The 13,778-nt window shown below is 38.8% G+C and overlaps 1 protein-coding gene across 4 annotated transcripts in view; it reads right to left on the reverse strand.

Annotated features, from left to right (window-relative positions):
• CYLD (CYLD lysine 63 deubiquitinase) overlaps window positions 1-11,743 on the reverse strand; it is a 62,250-nt gene extending 50,507 nt beyond the window's left edge. For 2 of the 4 annotated variants that reach the window (XR_013825362.1, XM_079908330.1), the window contains exons 1-5: window positions 11,616-11,708; window positions 10,998-11,078; window positions 4,721-5,372; window positions 3,047-3,349; window positions 772-877 (exon numbers count right to left, since the gene is read on the reverse strand). Coding sequence is in view for 3 of the 4 variants with exons in the window: in XM_079908330.1 (XP_079764456.1) it covers window positions 772-877; window positions 3,047-3,349; window positions 4,721-5,224 (913 nt within the window). In the remaining variant the exon portion in view is untranslated. Of the gene's footprint in view, window positions 1-771; window positions 878-3,046; window positions 3,350-4,720; window positions 5,373-10,997; window positions 11,079-11,615 lie in introns of all 4 variants that reach the window. The other 2 variants (XM_079908331.1, XM_079908332.1) reach the window with 2 other exon arrangements.
• Between the last annotated feature and the right edge of the window lie 2,035 nt (window positions 11,744-13,778).

A 13,778-nucleotide genomic window follows, 5' to 3' on the forward strand; every position in this document is an offset into this window, starting at 1 on the left:
AGAATTAATGTCCAATCTAATTAAGAGATTCATAATTTGTGGCTACTGAATGCAGACTTTCAATGCTCAATAAGAATCACCACCTCTGATTGCCTCTGTTAGTTCCATGACTACCAACAGACTAGCTGATAATTGGAATTCTACTAGGAGCAGGGAGAAGGTGATGTTGATGCTGCTATCGATAGGAATTTATCAATTAGTTGACAGCAGCCATTAGGTGCTACTTGTTTAGGGTAAAATAAAAGGTTGCTTAAGATTATTTTTAAGATGTAAAAGTTGAGTGATCTGTTTCTGACTACAGAGTCATGAAGCCTGATCAATTATGCCATTCTCAAAACTGGAAGGGATATCGTAGGGCATCCAGCAAGAATCCTCTCCACAGTATATTAGATTATATTAAATGACCAACTTCTGCTTAAAGGCTTCTAGTTTAAACCAGGCTCTCACTCAAACAGGTAGCAGTTTATTACATTTTCTGACCCTTGCAATTATCAGAAAGGGTTTTTTTTTCACCCACTTAGAAGGGAAACGTAATGAAAAAGTGAACAATAATGGATAAATGCTACCCCACACTCACATACTTTTAGAAATGCAAATCTTTAAATATTGTTTTTATTTGGGGGTAAGGAAGGATATTCTATGTAATAACAATTCCATAATATAAAAGTCAAGTTCCAAAAATGCATCTTGAAGCTTATATTTACATCCTCATAACTAAATATGCCTTAGAAGCTCTGCCTTCATAATATTTAAAACACAAAGAAAACATACCTGGGATGATATCATTGATATGCAAGAGAATTGTACTTTCAACACTTGCAAAACTACAAAGCTGTACTCCATCAAATCTTCCATCCCAGTTGCCAATAGGATTATCCTAGAAATTAAATAATAGAATAAATTTTAAAAACCTCCTCAACAAAACATAAATATGAAAGTCTGTATTTTCCATAAAAAGATCCTCCAACAAATGAGATCAAGAACAATCAAGCCATAGTAAACCCATGGATGAGCAAGGGATCAAAAGCATTTGTCATATTTCACTGGACAATAGTTATCTATAGAACAACAATCCATCTGCATAGGTAGATGTATTAATCATACACTGTTTCCGCCAGAAATCTGCCCCTAATTAACCCTAGCTTGCTCTAGTCACTTCACATTCCCTGAGCACTTAAATATTCCATTTGAATTCCTGTGTGCCTTTCTGTAGACAGAAAGTCTATTTTTTTTAACTGTTCTTTTGTCATTTTATGGGTATGCAAGAATTCCCTCCAAAATGGAGATTTTTATATTAATTATAAAAATGTACTCCATGAACAGCACTGTACAAGTGCTGTTCATGGAGCTAGATTAAGAGATGGCCCAGTCAGACAACTGCCCTGAGCACCAATATGGACAGCATGCGAAATGTCATCAGAAATAGGAGATGAACACTATTGCATTTGCCAGAACTTTCCTTTCAAGGAGTGCACTAGAGGGGTTTGGAATGAATGCTTGCACAAGCCAACTGGAAGACAGACAGAGGCAGGGGGAGAAGCTGGCGGTGCAATCACTAGGCAGCCTGCCCCAAGTAAACAAGATGCTCCCTAGACTGCCATCTAAGGAGCGACAGGCCTAAATGGCTTTTGCCAAGTTTAAGGCCCAAATGACCTAAAGCAAGAGGAAACTAACCAATGACCAGTGGCCCTCTTTCTCCAACCTTCCCTCCACTCAGCCCACAACCTCTTCTCTAAACAAGTTCTGAATATTTAAAGAATAATGGTTTAAAGATGTGCTTTATTTCTAGCTATCCCGAGGGACCCACATGTTTTACACTGGCTCTAACTTCTCACATGGTAAATGTTCAGTAAATGTTTGCCTAAACAACATAGTAACGTTTGTCTAACTAATGGATATCAAATAGAATTTCCCAGAATTTCCAAGCACAGCGTAAGAGAAACTTACGCTAGAACATTCATATCCTACTAAAAAGTGTACCTGAATTGATAAAAATAATCACGAAAAACACCGTGAGTACAAGTCTATTACTCACATCCTCTCCCAACTCTTTCTAGTACTTAATAATTCCGTACGAATTTCTTTCATTATACCTAACAAATTCCTGTCCGTATTTTCAATCTATGAGAAAAATGTTCTCAAGACTTTTTCTTCTCCTTCTCTTAATCTCACAGGTATCGTCCAATTTGCCATATTGGGATGTAACCATAATTAACAAATATGATTGTAAGGTAACATTAAAAATAAGTGACACAAACAAAAGGACAAATATTGTATGATTCCACTTAATGAAGCACCTAGAATAAGCAAATTCACAGAGACAGAAAGAATTCTGGTTACCAGTAGAATACTGGCTGAAAGGAGTGAGTAACAGGGAGTTACTGTTTAATAGGTACAGAGTTTCAGTTTGGGCTGGAGATGAATAGGGGTGATGGGTGCACAAAAATGTGAATGTACTCAGTGTCACTTTAAGGTGGTTAAATTGGTAAATTTTATGTCACATATATTTTATCACAGTAAAAAAAAAACCTCTTTTGAGTGAATTACATCCTAAGAAGACACTCTAATTGTCTTTTCCTCTAAAGCAATGTGCCTTTCCTCTATTCAGGTATTGATATTTTCCAGGAATGACTTTTACACACTACTCATTAAAATCAGATCAGCCAATTAAATTCAGCAAAATATTACAAAAAGAGAAACAGATTACAGAAAAAAAAAACCTTTTCAAAATAAAGAAAAATAAGACATCATGCAATATATTTCAGTGGGGTTTTTTTCTGTTTATTGGTCAGCTATTATAGAGCAAATTTAAAGACTGAAAACATTATTCCAGTTTATTCAAACTGGAAAAACGAGTAAGTGTAAATCTACAGCTAGACTCCTGTCCCCTATCAATGTTCCTCTACCAAAGACAAATTATAAAGTGTTCTTTAAATTACTACAAATTAGTCCATTTTAGATATTCTAAGTGTTAAATTTGTACCTAAATTGGTCGTAAAGCTAATAGATATATTCATAAAGATAACATAATTCAGAAGTTTCTTACCATGTCCACACCTACAAAATATCCTAAGCTTTCTTTGCCTGGCAAAACATCACAGAATATAACTGTTCCAGATTCTATAGTTTCTCCAAGCTTCAAAGAAACTCTGGAGTTTATTTCCAGAGGGGGGAGTTCAACTTGCATTGTGTCCACTGGACCTGCATAATCACTTTCCAATCCAGTGTCATCATCTTCTATGAGTTCTAGCTTGTCCAATGCAACAAATACTCCACAATCTTCATCACACTGAAAAAGCTGTTTCCCTTGATATATCCCATCAGTGAAACCTTGGCCACGACCTTCTTCCTAGTTTTTAAATGAGAGGAAAAAAATGATTGACTGATAGAGAAAGATGATCCCTAAGGAAAAAGATCCACTCTGGGGACTTCAGAGAAATCACTGAACAAATTCTAAATGACACATATAAGAAATATAATTATTAGAAGCTGATATTGAATTTAGGGTGTTTAAAAAATAAGGAAGAAACTGTATCTGATGCTGAAATAAAATTACTTGATAATTTCAAATCATTACTGTGAGAGAGCGTGGGCTAGATTCTACATTGTGATTTTAACAAAAATTTTGTCATAAAAAGAAAACTTTACTTTAATATGACAGTAATGCTAGCTCCATTTATTGAGCGCTTACTGTGTGCCAGCCACTGTGCTAAATCCTGAATCAATATATCACAAAAACACTGCAAGTTGTGTATAATATTACTATTTTACAGATGAGGAAGCAGATTTAGAGAAGTGGCTTGCTTAAATAACCTAGTAACCCAGCTAGCAAATGGCATAGTTAGGATGCAAATCTCCAATTGTTTTACAATTGCTGCTTTAAAAAATTAAACCAAAAAGCAAACAAGGGCTTCCCTGGTGGCGCAGTGGTTGAGAGTCCGCCTGCCGATGCAGGGGACACGGGTTCGTGCCCCGGTCCGGGAGGATCCCGCATGCCGCGGAGCGGCTGGGCCTGTGAGCCATGGCCGCCGAGCCTGCCCGTCCGGAGCCTGTGCTCCGCGGCGGGAGAGGCCGCGGCAGTGAGGGGCCCGCGTACCGCAAAAACAAAAACAAAAGCAAACAAGGCATGAAATTCTACTTGCAAGAATGTCAAAATATAACTGACATTTAAGTTCTTGAGAATTAATATTAATTTTGGAAACATTATCACAGAGTTCTTGGTTCTCTTTTCAGTAGAAACAAATTCCAAGATGATTTTCACGTACATTATCAGGGACAACTATAAGCAAGTTGAAACTGCTGTTAACTTATATAACCAAAATTCACAACTTAATAGTACACTTTAAGAAAAAGTGAGAAACCTACAGATGATAATATCACAGGATAATTAACAATTTTAAGTAATGAATTCATTTACAATTGATAGAATTCATTTTTAACATTCAATGTTAAAATTTCTAAGATATGAAAGTCTTCAATAATTACATCATCTACTTGCATTTCCTACTATAGTAGGTAGTTTTTAAAAGTTTTCAATGCAGCATCTTTGCATCATCTCAATTTACCATTAGAAAGTAAATCCTAAGGATTATGAATATTAAAAATTACAAAAGATTTCTGGGAAAACTTATTTTGTATTTAAAAGGGGAAAAAACACGTGTGCACACACAGACACAGACACAAATACACACAGCCCACTAAAATGGCTTATCAAACTTACCAGTAATTCTACTCCAAAGAATATTCCCGATACTGTCCTCTCTGCTAATAAAGGTCCTCTGAAGCGTACAACTCCAGGAAATTTTTCTTCCCCAGATCTCAGCTGGACTTTCACAGGGCAGCCCACATCTATTTGGAGGCCTTTACTTAGTCTGTTTCTGTTTTTAAACAGGCTGAACCTCTCTTCACAATTGGTAATTGCCAAAAGTAACTCTGTGAATTTTTCATTTATTTCTACAACATCCTTTTCATCAACAAACAGAACTGCATGTGGTTGCTCTAAAATTTTTAATCCAATCTGATTTTTCTTGCCTTTTGTAGAAGGAATCCTTGAATGCCCCACAGAACGGTCTTGGATATACTGTCCTATACTCCCCTTTGGTACTTTAAGGAGTTTTTGTGTTTGTTTGTCTGTAACACTGCATTCTTGAAGAAGCAAATAAAAAATCCGCTCTTCCCAGTAAGGTGAAGTAACTTTTTCTTGGCTCCATAAGCCCGAACTCATTGTGATATTAACTCCAAAACATTAACTCAAAAAAAAAGGAACTACAAAGTGTGTAGTAAAACCGCAAAAGGTAAATTCACTGGCAGTCCCAAAGCATGTTTTTAGCAATCTGGTGTCCATGCTGTAAAAAGACAGCAAATCAAAACGCCTGGAGGACAAGCAAAAAGAAACTTTACATTTCACTCTACCGTGAGCTAAAATTACGGTCAAAGACTTTTAAAATTCTTCATTGGACTAGTAAAAACACACACTAATGACATACTTCCAAAAATATCTTAAAAGGTTAAAAGATATACTATATTACTTGTTTCTACTGTAATCTCACGTAATCAAGGAGATTCAATTGTAAATTATCTCCAAAGACAATACAATAATGTTTGTTTCCAAGGCATTGAAATTTATGAATTCAAATTCTAGTAAAAGATAACCTTATATACATATTCTGACATTTTCAAACTTTCACAAGTAGAAGTTTTAATAGATCCTGCCTAACTTAAATGGATAAGCTGCTATATTTGGGCAACACACACAAATCAAAAAGGCTATTTATATATATATATCTGTACAGGTAGTTTAGGTAAAAAGTTACCCATCACAATTATTATATTGAACATTTTTATCAATAAAAATACCATAAAATCACATTCTGAAACTTCAACCACAATTCATTTATCTGTGTACCACAGTTTGATAATGGAACATTTTATCTAACTCAGTTTCATTTCCTTAATCTTGTACATTTTGTCCTTAGGCAAATGTTAATAGTATTAATCATAGCTATCATTTAATTTCTCTCAATCATAAATATCAGATATTATAAATCTGCTTAATATTAAATATATCTTAAAAATCAATTTTGTAGCCATCAAAACTTGGACTACATAAGGAAGAAATATAACTGCAGTACAGCATCAAATACAAAATGTTTTTATACCACAAGTTTAACTATGTATACTAGAAAGGAATACATGAAAGATTATTTCTTTTTCAGTTTCAATTTTTCATTAAAGATTTTTACAAGAATACTAATCTTTTGCAATTAAAATAGACTTCGCAACCCTACTTGAATCATGGGTTTAAAACTACACAATTTCATCAATTCAAGTAAAGACTTTAATTCATTATGTTAATTAATTATCTTACTGAAAACAATAGTTCTTAGGTATTCTCTGTCACACGCATGTGGCTATTTGGTTTCTGAATACGGTATTTATTCCATCCTTCTCTGAGGTAGCCATATCCATTTCCATTATTCTGGGTAATAGCAGCAGATGATAGCACTATCATATTTATCTATTTTATTCTTGGAATTAAAAAATAAATACTCCTAAAACTTAAGAGCCAAATTTTAAGTTTAACCATTTAACTTAATGATTAAATGTGTAATCTGGCAAATCTACACACGGAATAACATTTCTTTTAGAACGCACTGGTAGATAGTGAGGTTCTCTATAATGGTAAAGTTTTAAAAGTCTGTCCCTCTACAAGCCAGAATGAGACATGAAGATCACCCAAGACAGGGTAAAGGGCTTGGCACCTCCTCAAGCCAACATTATCGAAATATATGCACAACAAATACATGCACAATATTTAGTGAGGGCAAGCAGCATAAAGTGGTTCTCTCTCTTTTTTTTCTTTTCTTTTTTTTATAATGTGTTTGTCTTAATTCCACTTGAGGGCACTGTCTCTTCAGCAGGAATAGGATCAATTTATGTTTGCTACTTATATAAGACACCTGTGGAAACCCCACATAAACAAAACCCCTTAGGAAGGCGACCCAAACCGTAATTTGGCTCTATTCCTTAAAAGTCCTCAAATGAAGTATTTGTTATTGCTGACTAAAATTCTTTTTAAATGTCAGCACTTTTCAACAAGGAAATAGCCTCATTTTTATCTTGATCACTGAAGTATCAACATGAATAGAAATTATTATGTGTGACCCTCACTATGCAAGCGTGCTCGTTACTTTGTAATGAGGCTTTACGTCATGCTTTCTGAGTTCTTCGTCTGCCTTCTGTAGATTTACAGTCTATGGTTTTCCCCTGCCATCAGCCATTTTCTGTGGTTTCCTGCAACATGCATTTGACTTATTTTACAGCCTTGCTGCTTTCCAACTTATTGCTTCTAATGAGTTCTGGGAAGCCAGGTGATGAAATATGGTTGTGTGTTTTAAAAAAAAAACAAACAAAACAATAACAAAAAGAGGAATGCATAAATTCTGAACAGGTCTTTTAGGAGTAAAGTGCATAGGCTTTATTGCATAGACATTATCTCGGTTGCTCCCGGAAGGATGAGACGGTCAAAAAGCAACTCCTAAAAAAGTGAAGTTGTTTTGTTCTCTTTAGAATATATTTAAATATTTTTGGCCAAAAATTGTTTTTAAAGTATGGCAATTCTATTTTGAAAAGAAATCTTTTAAGTTCCTACAAATTATATCTTCAAATATTAAAATTAAGAAATTCCTTGAATCTTAATAATTAGTATATGCCAACAACTTCTGCTCTGCTGATGCTCTAGCTTAACAATCCATGTCATGATTTAAAATAAAAACCACCAGTGCTAATGGAATATTACCAAGAGAAAACTAAATCACTGTATGGAAGGCATTAGGACACCCTATTTTAAATGAATTTGATTACAAGATTGGTTTTTTGCAAATCATTTAAGAGACAGTCCACAGTAAAATATAACTACCTTCGGTTTATAAAAAGGTTGAGGGCAATTTAATAATAGTTAATAAGAACTGTATTTTAAAGTTAACTACACAAGTAGTAGTAACTTTTTTCTGACTTGCATTAGCACAAGTCAGAGTGAGCTTAACTCATTAACAGGATGGGTCATGTTAGACAACTAGAACAGCCAAAGCAAAAGTTATAAAATATTTTAAAAGCATTATCCAAAAAGTAAAAAGGATGTGGTTTTTCCTCTTTGAAAAAGAATACATGAAGGAAGAATAGGTTTGGAATTATCATATTAAACATTGATTCTCCTCATTGCAACTGATAGAGAAAGTTGAACAGGGAACTTTATGGCTCTATTAGAGGTATATAAGACAAATTTAATGAACATTAATATCTCAACTTACTGGCATTACAGCAGAATATGCTAATACAGACTTTCTTCCCTGTAGAAATGAATATGATGCCCACATTCTTCTTTCACTGGGATATGCACAACACTAAACTTAAGTCTTAAAGAACCCCAAGCAGTAAAAACTGACTCAAGACCACATGGGTCTTGGGTCACATTGTCAGTGAGTTCTTTATCCATCAAGGTTTGTTAGTTTAGTATTTTTACGGACTCAGCACAGTGTTAGACACTGAAAAATACAGAAGATTTAAGGTTGATGGCTGCCATCATTTGTGTTCTTTTATTACCTTCCAGGTCTAATTGTTTAAAAATTGCCTCTAACAATATACTGTACTTCACTTTGAGTGTAAATGTATCACAAACGATTCATCTAAAATACCATCATACTTATTTCAGGCCGAAAAACTGAGTAATTATGAATATCCTGATAAATACTATAAGTACCGAATGAAGATTATCAAAGAGTTGGAATACAATAATATTTTTAACGCTAAAACCATACTGAACAGGACTTTCTTTTGACAAGACTTCAGATGAGATTCAGGGTCAGATAGATTTGAAAATATATCTGGTTATCTAAGCTTGTTGATGGTCTGGATTCTGAGTAAAGGAGAATTTAATTGTATTACAATAAAGTCATTAAACCAAGTGAGGGTGGGAAGGCACAAATATCAGTTTCCTATCAAATGCAATGAAAAGAAGATGATTGAGAAATACGTTTCATATGAAAATATTAAAGGTCCAAATTAGTTCTAAAAGATAATATATAGTACAGATGAATAGCATTAGCTACATGAAAGTGACAATGGTTAACTTATCTAGAAGAAACAATGTCATTTTGATTCTCAAGTTATCAGGTTATTGTTCAAAGAACTTCACCGAAGAAAACAAAAACAGATGCAATTCAGTAACATTTTGCATCTCCTGAGATATCGTGACTTGTTCTAAAAACCACAGGGGTCTATGTATGCCAGAATAAACATTACAACACTAAAAAATTGCCCATAATTATAAATGACAAACAGGTAGGGAGGCCAGTGTGCATACCCAAAAAAAAGAAGATACACAGGACTTTTTCCAAATGCTTCTAAATGGCTAGAATAATTACCATTTTAAGAAAGAATATTTCCAATTAAAAGAACAAGGTTGTACATTCCCAAACAGCAGAGATTCCAGAAAAGAGACCAGACCAGAAAAGAGTCCGTTTTCCTCATAGATTAATCTGTGACCCAAGTACACACTTATTCAGTACCTAAACAAGTGGGTTTTATGAGGTTTGGAAGAAAGTCTGGCTCCCACATCCGCATATTCACATCCTCCGAAGAACCTGAAACACTCCTGTCTCACTGGAGTTACACCTGGCCACTGCACTTCCAAACTGTGAACTCTCTAAGTCCTTCATCTTTATATTTCCACTGCCCAAACAAGAGCCTGACAGTATGTTAGACAATCAGTACATAAGAAATGAATGAATGACTTGGTTAACTCAGGTGATAACAGTGAAAGCCAAACTTCCATTTCCTCATCCTAATCGTTTAAGTGATTAAAAGCTTCTTTTAGGTTAAAAGAAGAAAAAGAGAAAAGACTCAGGAGTTGAGAGTAATTAGGTTTTTACCTAATTCCCTAAATAAATGCTAATTCTAATTCTCTGGCTCAGTGAAGGAATGGTCAGTCTTTATATCACTTCATTGTTACACACATAAGAGGAAACAAATAAGGAATATTTCACAATTACGAAAAGTTGTTTTGAGGTTCATTTGAAACTGGGTTCCTAGATTCTCACACCATGTCTGATGCCTATAAATTCTGCGCAACCAATGAAAATACCTTGACAAATTTAAGATCACAGTGTGAAAATCAGGAACAAAATACTAAAGTTTGATGAATAGGATAATTTACTCTTTTCTTCTGTGTTAAAGACTTCCTTGAACAAAATCACAGTTTAGGCATGCCAGATCACAAGAAATCATTCCTGCTGCATGTCTGTTGTTTTATATAACAAGTGCCCTGGTCTTATCAGCTCCTCACTAAAGTTACCCTCCAAAGGAAGGCTTCTTCGAAAGAGTACTGTAAAATTTTGTAGCAGAACATTAGAGAATGTTCTAGGTGTTATCAACATTCACAGTACATGAACTTCGACAAGAATTTCCGGCAAATCATTTTCACCTAATATTGTGCTAGTTCAAATCCACCCACTACTCAGTAGGGAATTAGCAAGCTAAATTCTTAGACCATTCAATCTACTTGGGGCGTGAGGGGGTGCGCAGAAAACCAACGCTTGAATGAACACCCTCTCTCAAGGCCTGGATTTTTCTCCTGGAGGCAATGACTGCAAAAGGAACAATCTTATTAAGATCCCTATTAGCCCGAAATCAAAAGCCAGGCAGGGAATGCTCCTTAGCTAAGCTAAGCTAAGCATACAACTTTCCAGGGAACCTGAGGAGAGGAAGGGGGCAGGCATGACGGGGACTGAAAAGCTTGGTGGCTGGAAGGTGACAACCATCCTAAAACATGCAAATGCCATAGGATGGAACAGAAAAGATGCCAAGTAAATGAATAACTGGGCAGTTGAGCCGGCTGAAAACCAAACTCAGGAACACCATCTTCCGTCAAGACTTCACGATTTCCCCAGAGATCGTTAATATGACAAGAAAGAAAAAAAAAGAAAGAAAAAAATGAATACCTTGCTTCAACAGAGCGCACCTTTCAACTAAAGAACTCCGGGTTGTTGTGTAAAACCATCCTCACCCTGGAAAGGGAGAAACTGAAAGAAAAACACAACACGCCATTAACGAGGCCAGAACCCCGACTGCTCTTCCTGGACAGGAGCCACAAACACTCCAAAACCCAAGGCACCGATGTGACAGTATTACAGCCCGGGGCTCTCGATGCCACCCGGGCTGTCGGGAGCCCGCCAGCGGCCCGTGCCTCAGTTTCCCCATCTGTAAATGGGGGCCCAAGGAGCAGACGGTTTCCTGCGCTGCTCCCACCCCCAAGTCCTCTCTTCTCCCGGGGTCCTGGCAGTGGTGACCACGCTCCCACGACTTGGGAGCCCTCTCAGGAAGGCCGGAGGGGCTGGGGTGTCGGTGGGGAAGCCCCGGGGAGTGGGTAAGTCCAGGCTGACGTCAGCGGGCTCAGCACCCCGCGGGCCCGGCCGGCTAAGGGCCGGGGCAAGTAACGGGCCGGCGCCGAGGCCCGACGGCCGCCGCGGTAGCTTGAGGCGCCCAGAGGCCGGGGAGGGGCGCCCGAGGGACCGGGCCGCCAGTCGCTCGCCCGCTCGGCCGCCAGCTCATTCACTCACCTCGGGCGGCGGGGCGTCGCCCCTTCCCCAGTCTCGCTAGCCCGCCTACAGGGTCGGCCCCGGCGCCCCACACCCGCCGCCCTAGTATTTACCTCCAACGCGCTAGCCCCAGTGCAGCCGAACCTGCTACCTGGGCCCGCCCCCACCTGCCCCGCCTCCGAACCGCCCAGGGACGGAGGGAGGGAGAGGAGTAGGCGGGGGCAATCCCGACGCTAACCAATCGCAGCCCGAGCTGCGTTCCTAAGCACGCTCTGATTGGGCCATCCTGTGACAGACCTTCCTCCAATGGCTGCCGGCCCGGAGCGGTCTGAAGGGACTTTCCGCTCCGTCAAGCTCGGTCGAGCCAAAGGGAAAGCGAAGGGGAGGGGAGGAGAACTGGAGATATGGGGGGCGGGGGGATCTGGCTGATTGGACGAAATATTGCGGGTGCCACGGCCCCATTGGCTAACAACAGAGCCGGGGCGGGGCGCTGTGCTTCTCCCGACTCCACCCGGGTCTTGGCTTTTGGCTTAGCTGTCAAAACTCCTTCAGACTGAGAGTTCGGAGCTCGGGTGGGGAGGAGCCCAGACGCAAGCTAGGAATAGGATTTTAGGATTCCACGAAAAAGCAAAGCTTTAGAATAAGACCTAAGTTTGAATCCTTTGCGCTTTCAATTAGTAGCCGCGTGACACGGGGAACTCAACTGCTCTGAGCCTCAATTTCCCCATCTGTAAAATGGAGATAATCGGATCGCCTGTGTTACAGGATTGTTGTGAAAAATCGTATGTAAAGTCCTGACACACATTAAGAGCTCAGTAATGTTGTCTTTTCCTCTTCCTCAGATTCTGTGTGGGACCCCTGCTGTTTCTGAACCTCCGTTGCCACCTATCCGAGTTTGGAGGGACGTCTCCCTAGGGTGATGGAGAAGGGATTTCCACACAAGGCCTCCCACAGATCTGCACCCCTGGCCACCAGCCAGGACTTGGGGTGTAGTTAAGGATCTTTCAATTAGAAGGGAGATTTCTGATTCCCAAAAGTGCTCACAATATTTAAGGAAGTGCTTTTTATAATCAGTCCCAGAGCCTTGCAGCATGCCTTGCTGCACCGGATACTCCTGTTAATTAATTCCTTCTCCTTTGACATTTTAACTACCAATTATAGGAGAAGGTGATTAATACTGAGGAAGGAAGATGTGGGGGGTGTGTGTGTGTGTGTGTGTGTGTGTGTGTGTGTGTGTTTAACCATGAGAGGGAAAATTTTCCTCAGTGGAAAGTGACATTTCTGAAAATCTGGAGAATTTAAACCAGTGAGTCCATAAAATAAGTCACAGGAGTGATTATTAACATTACTGGTAAACAGGCCACCCATCTCCTTTGCCATAAGAGCCCAGAATGAAATGGACATCTTTTGAAAACCTCAATCCATTCTTGTCCCTCTTTAGTCCATCCTTAGCCATCTTCATGATCACAATGCAGGAGAAAGCAATAAAATGAGACTCAACAGACCTAACTCTAAGTGTGGCCTTAGGCAACACTGTTCCCTTCTAGATCTAGGTTCTCCAAAAAAAGTCAATAGGACTCCGAAGTCACAGTCTGGCTGTCGGGAAGAAAAATTCAGCCTGAGGACTGTTTTTGCTTGACCCATACAGTGAGGAGGAAGAAGTGGGATGAGGGAGAAAGATTTTGAATCCTTTTAGACAGGGCAAGCCCACTCCCTTTCTCCAGTTTGCCACACTCCTCACCATTCCCTATTTTATCCTGCTGGAACACTTCTCTCATTTACATTATCTGCTGGCTCCTGAAGGCATTTGAATTTGCCACCCCTGGCATAGAACATCCTCGTGTCCTTTGGTGCTGCTGAGCCCTAGGCTTCAGGAGGGCTTTCTTCCCTACCAGCAGTGGTCAGCCCTCCTGTCACAGGTTCCCTGAATCAGTGTCAGGGCCCAAATTCATCCAACAGATATTCTTCTAAGCCAGACGGGATAAACAGGGCTTATCTCAATTACCGTCTCCTATCAATTGGTAATGACCGCCTAGAACATTGTGTTGAAAACAATCCTCACGCTGTATTCAGGCTCACAGGGAAGAGAGATGCCTGCCAGGGGATGAAATGGGAAACGGTGTCATGGTGCTATTACTTACAGTCCTTAGTAAGCTAGCCTTTCATTTTACAGATGGGAGATTA

The sequence above is a fragment of the Stenella coeruleoalba genome (assembly GCF_951394435.1).
Source record: "Stenella coeruleoalba genome assembly, chromosome: 20".
Classification (NCBI taxonomy): Eukaryota; Metazoa; Chordata; class Mammalia; order Artiodactyla; family Delphinidae; genus Stenella; species Stenella coeruleoalba.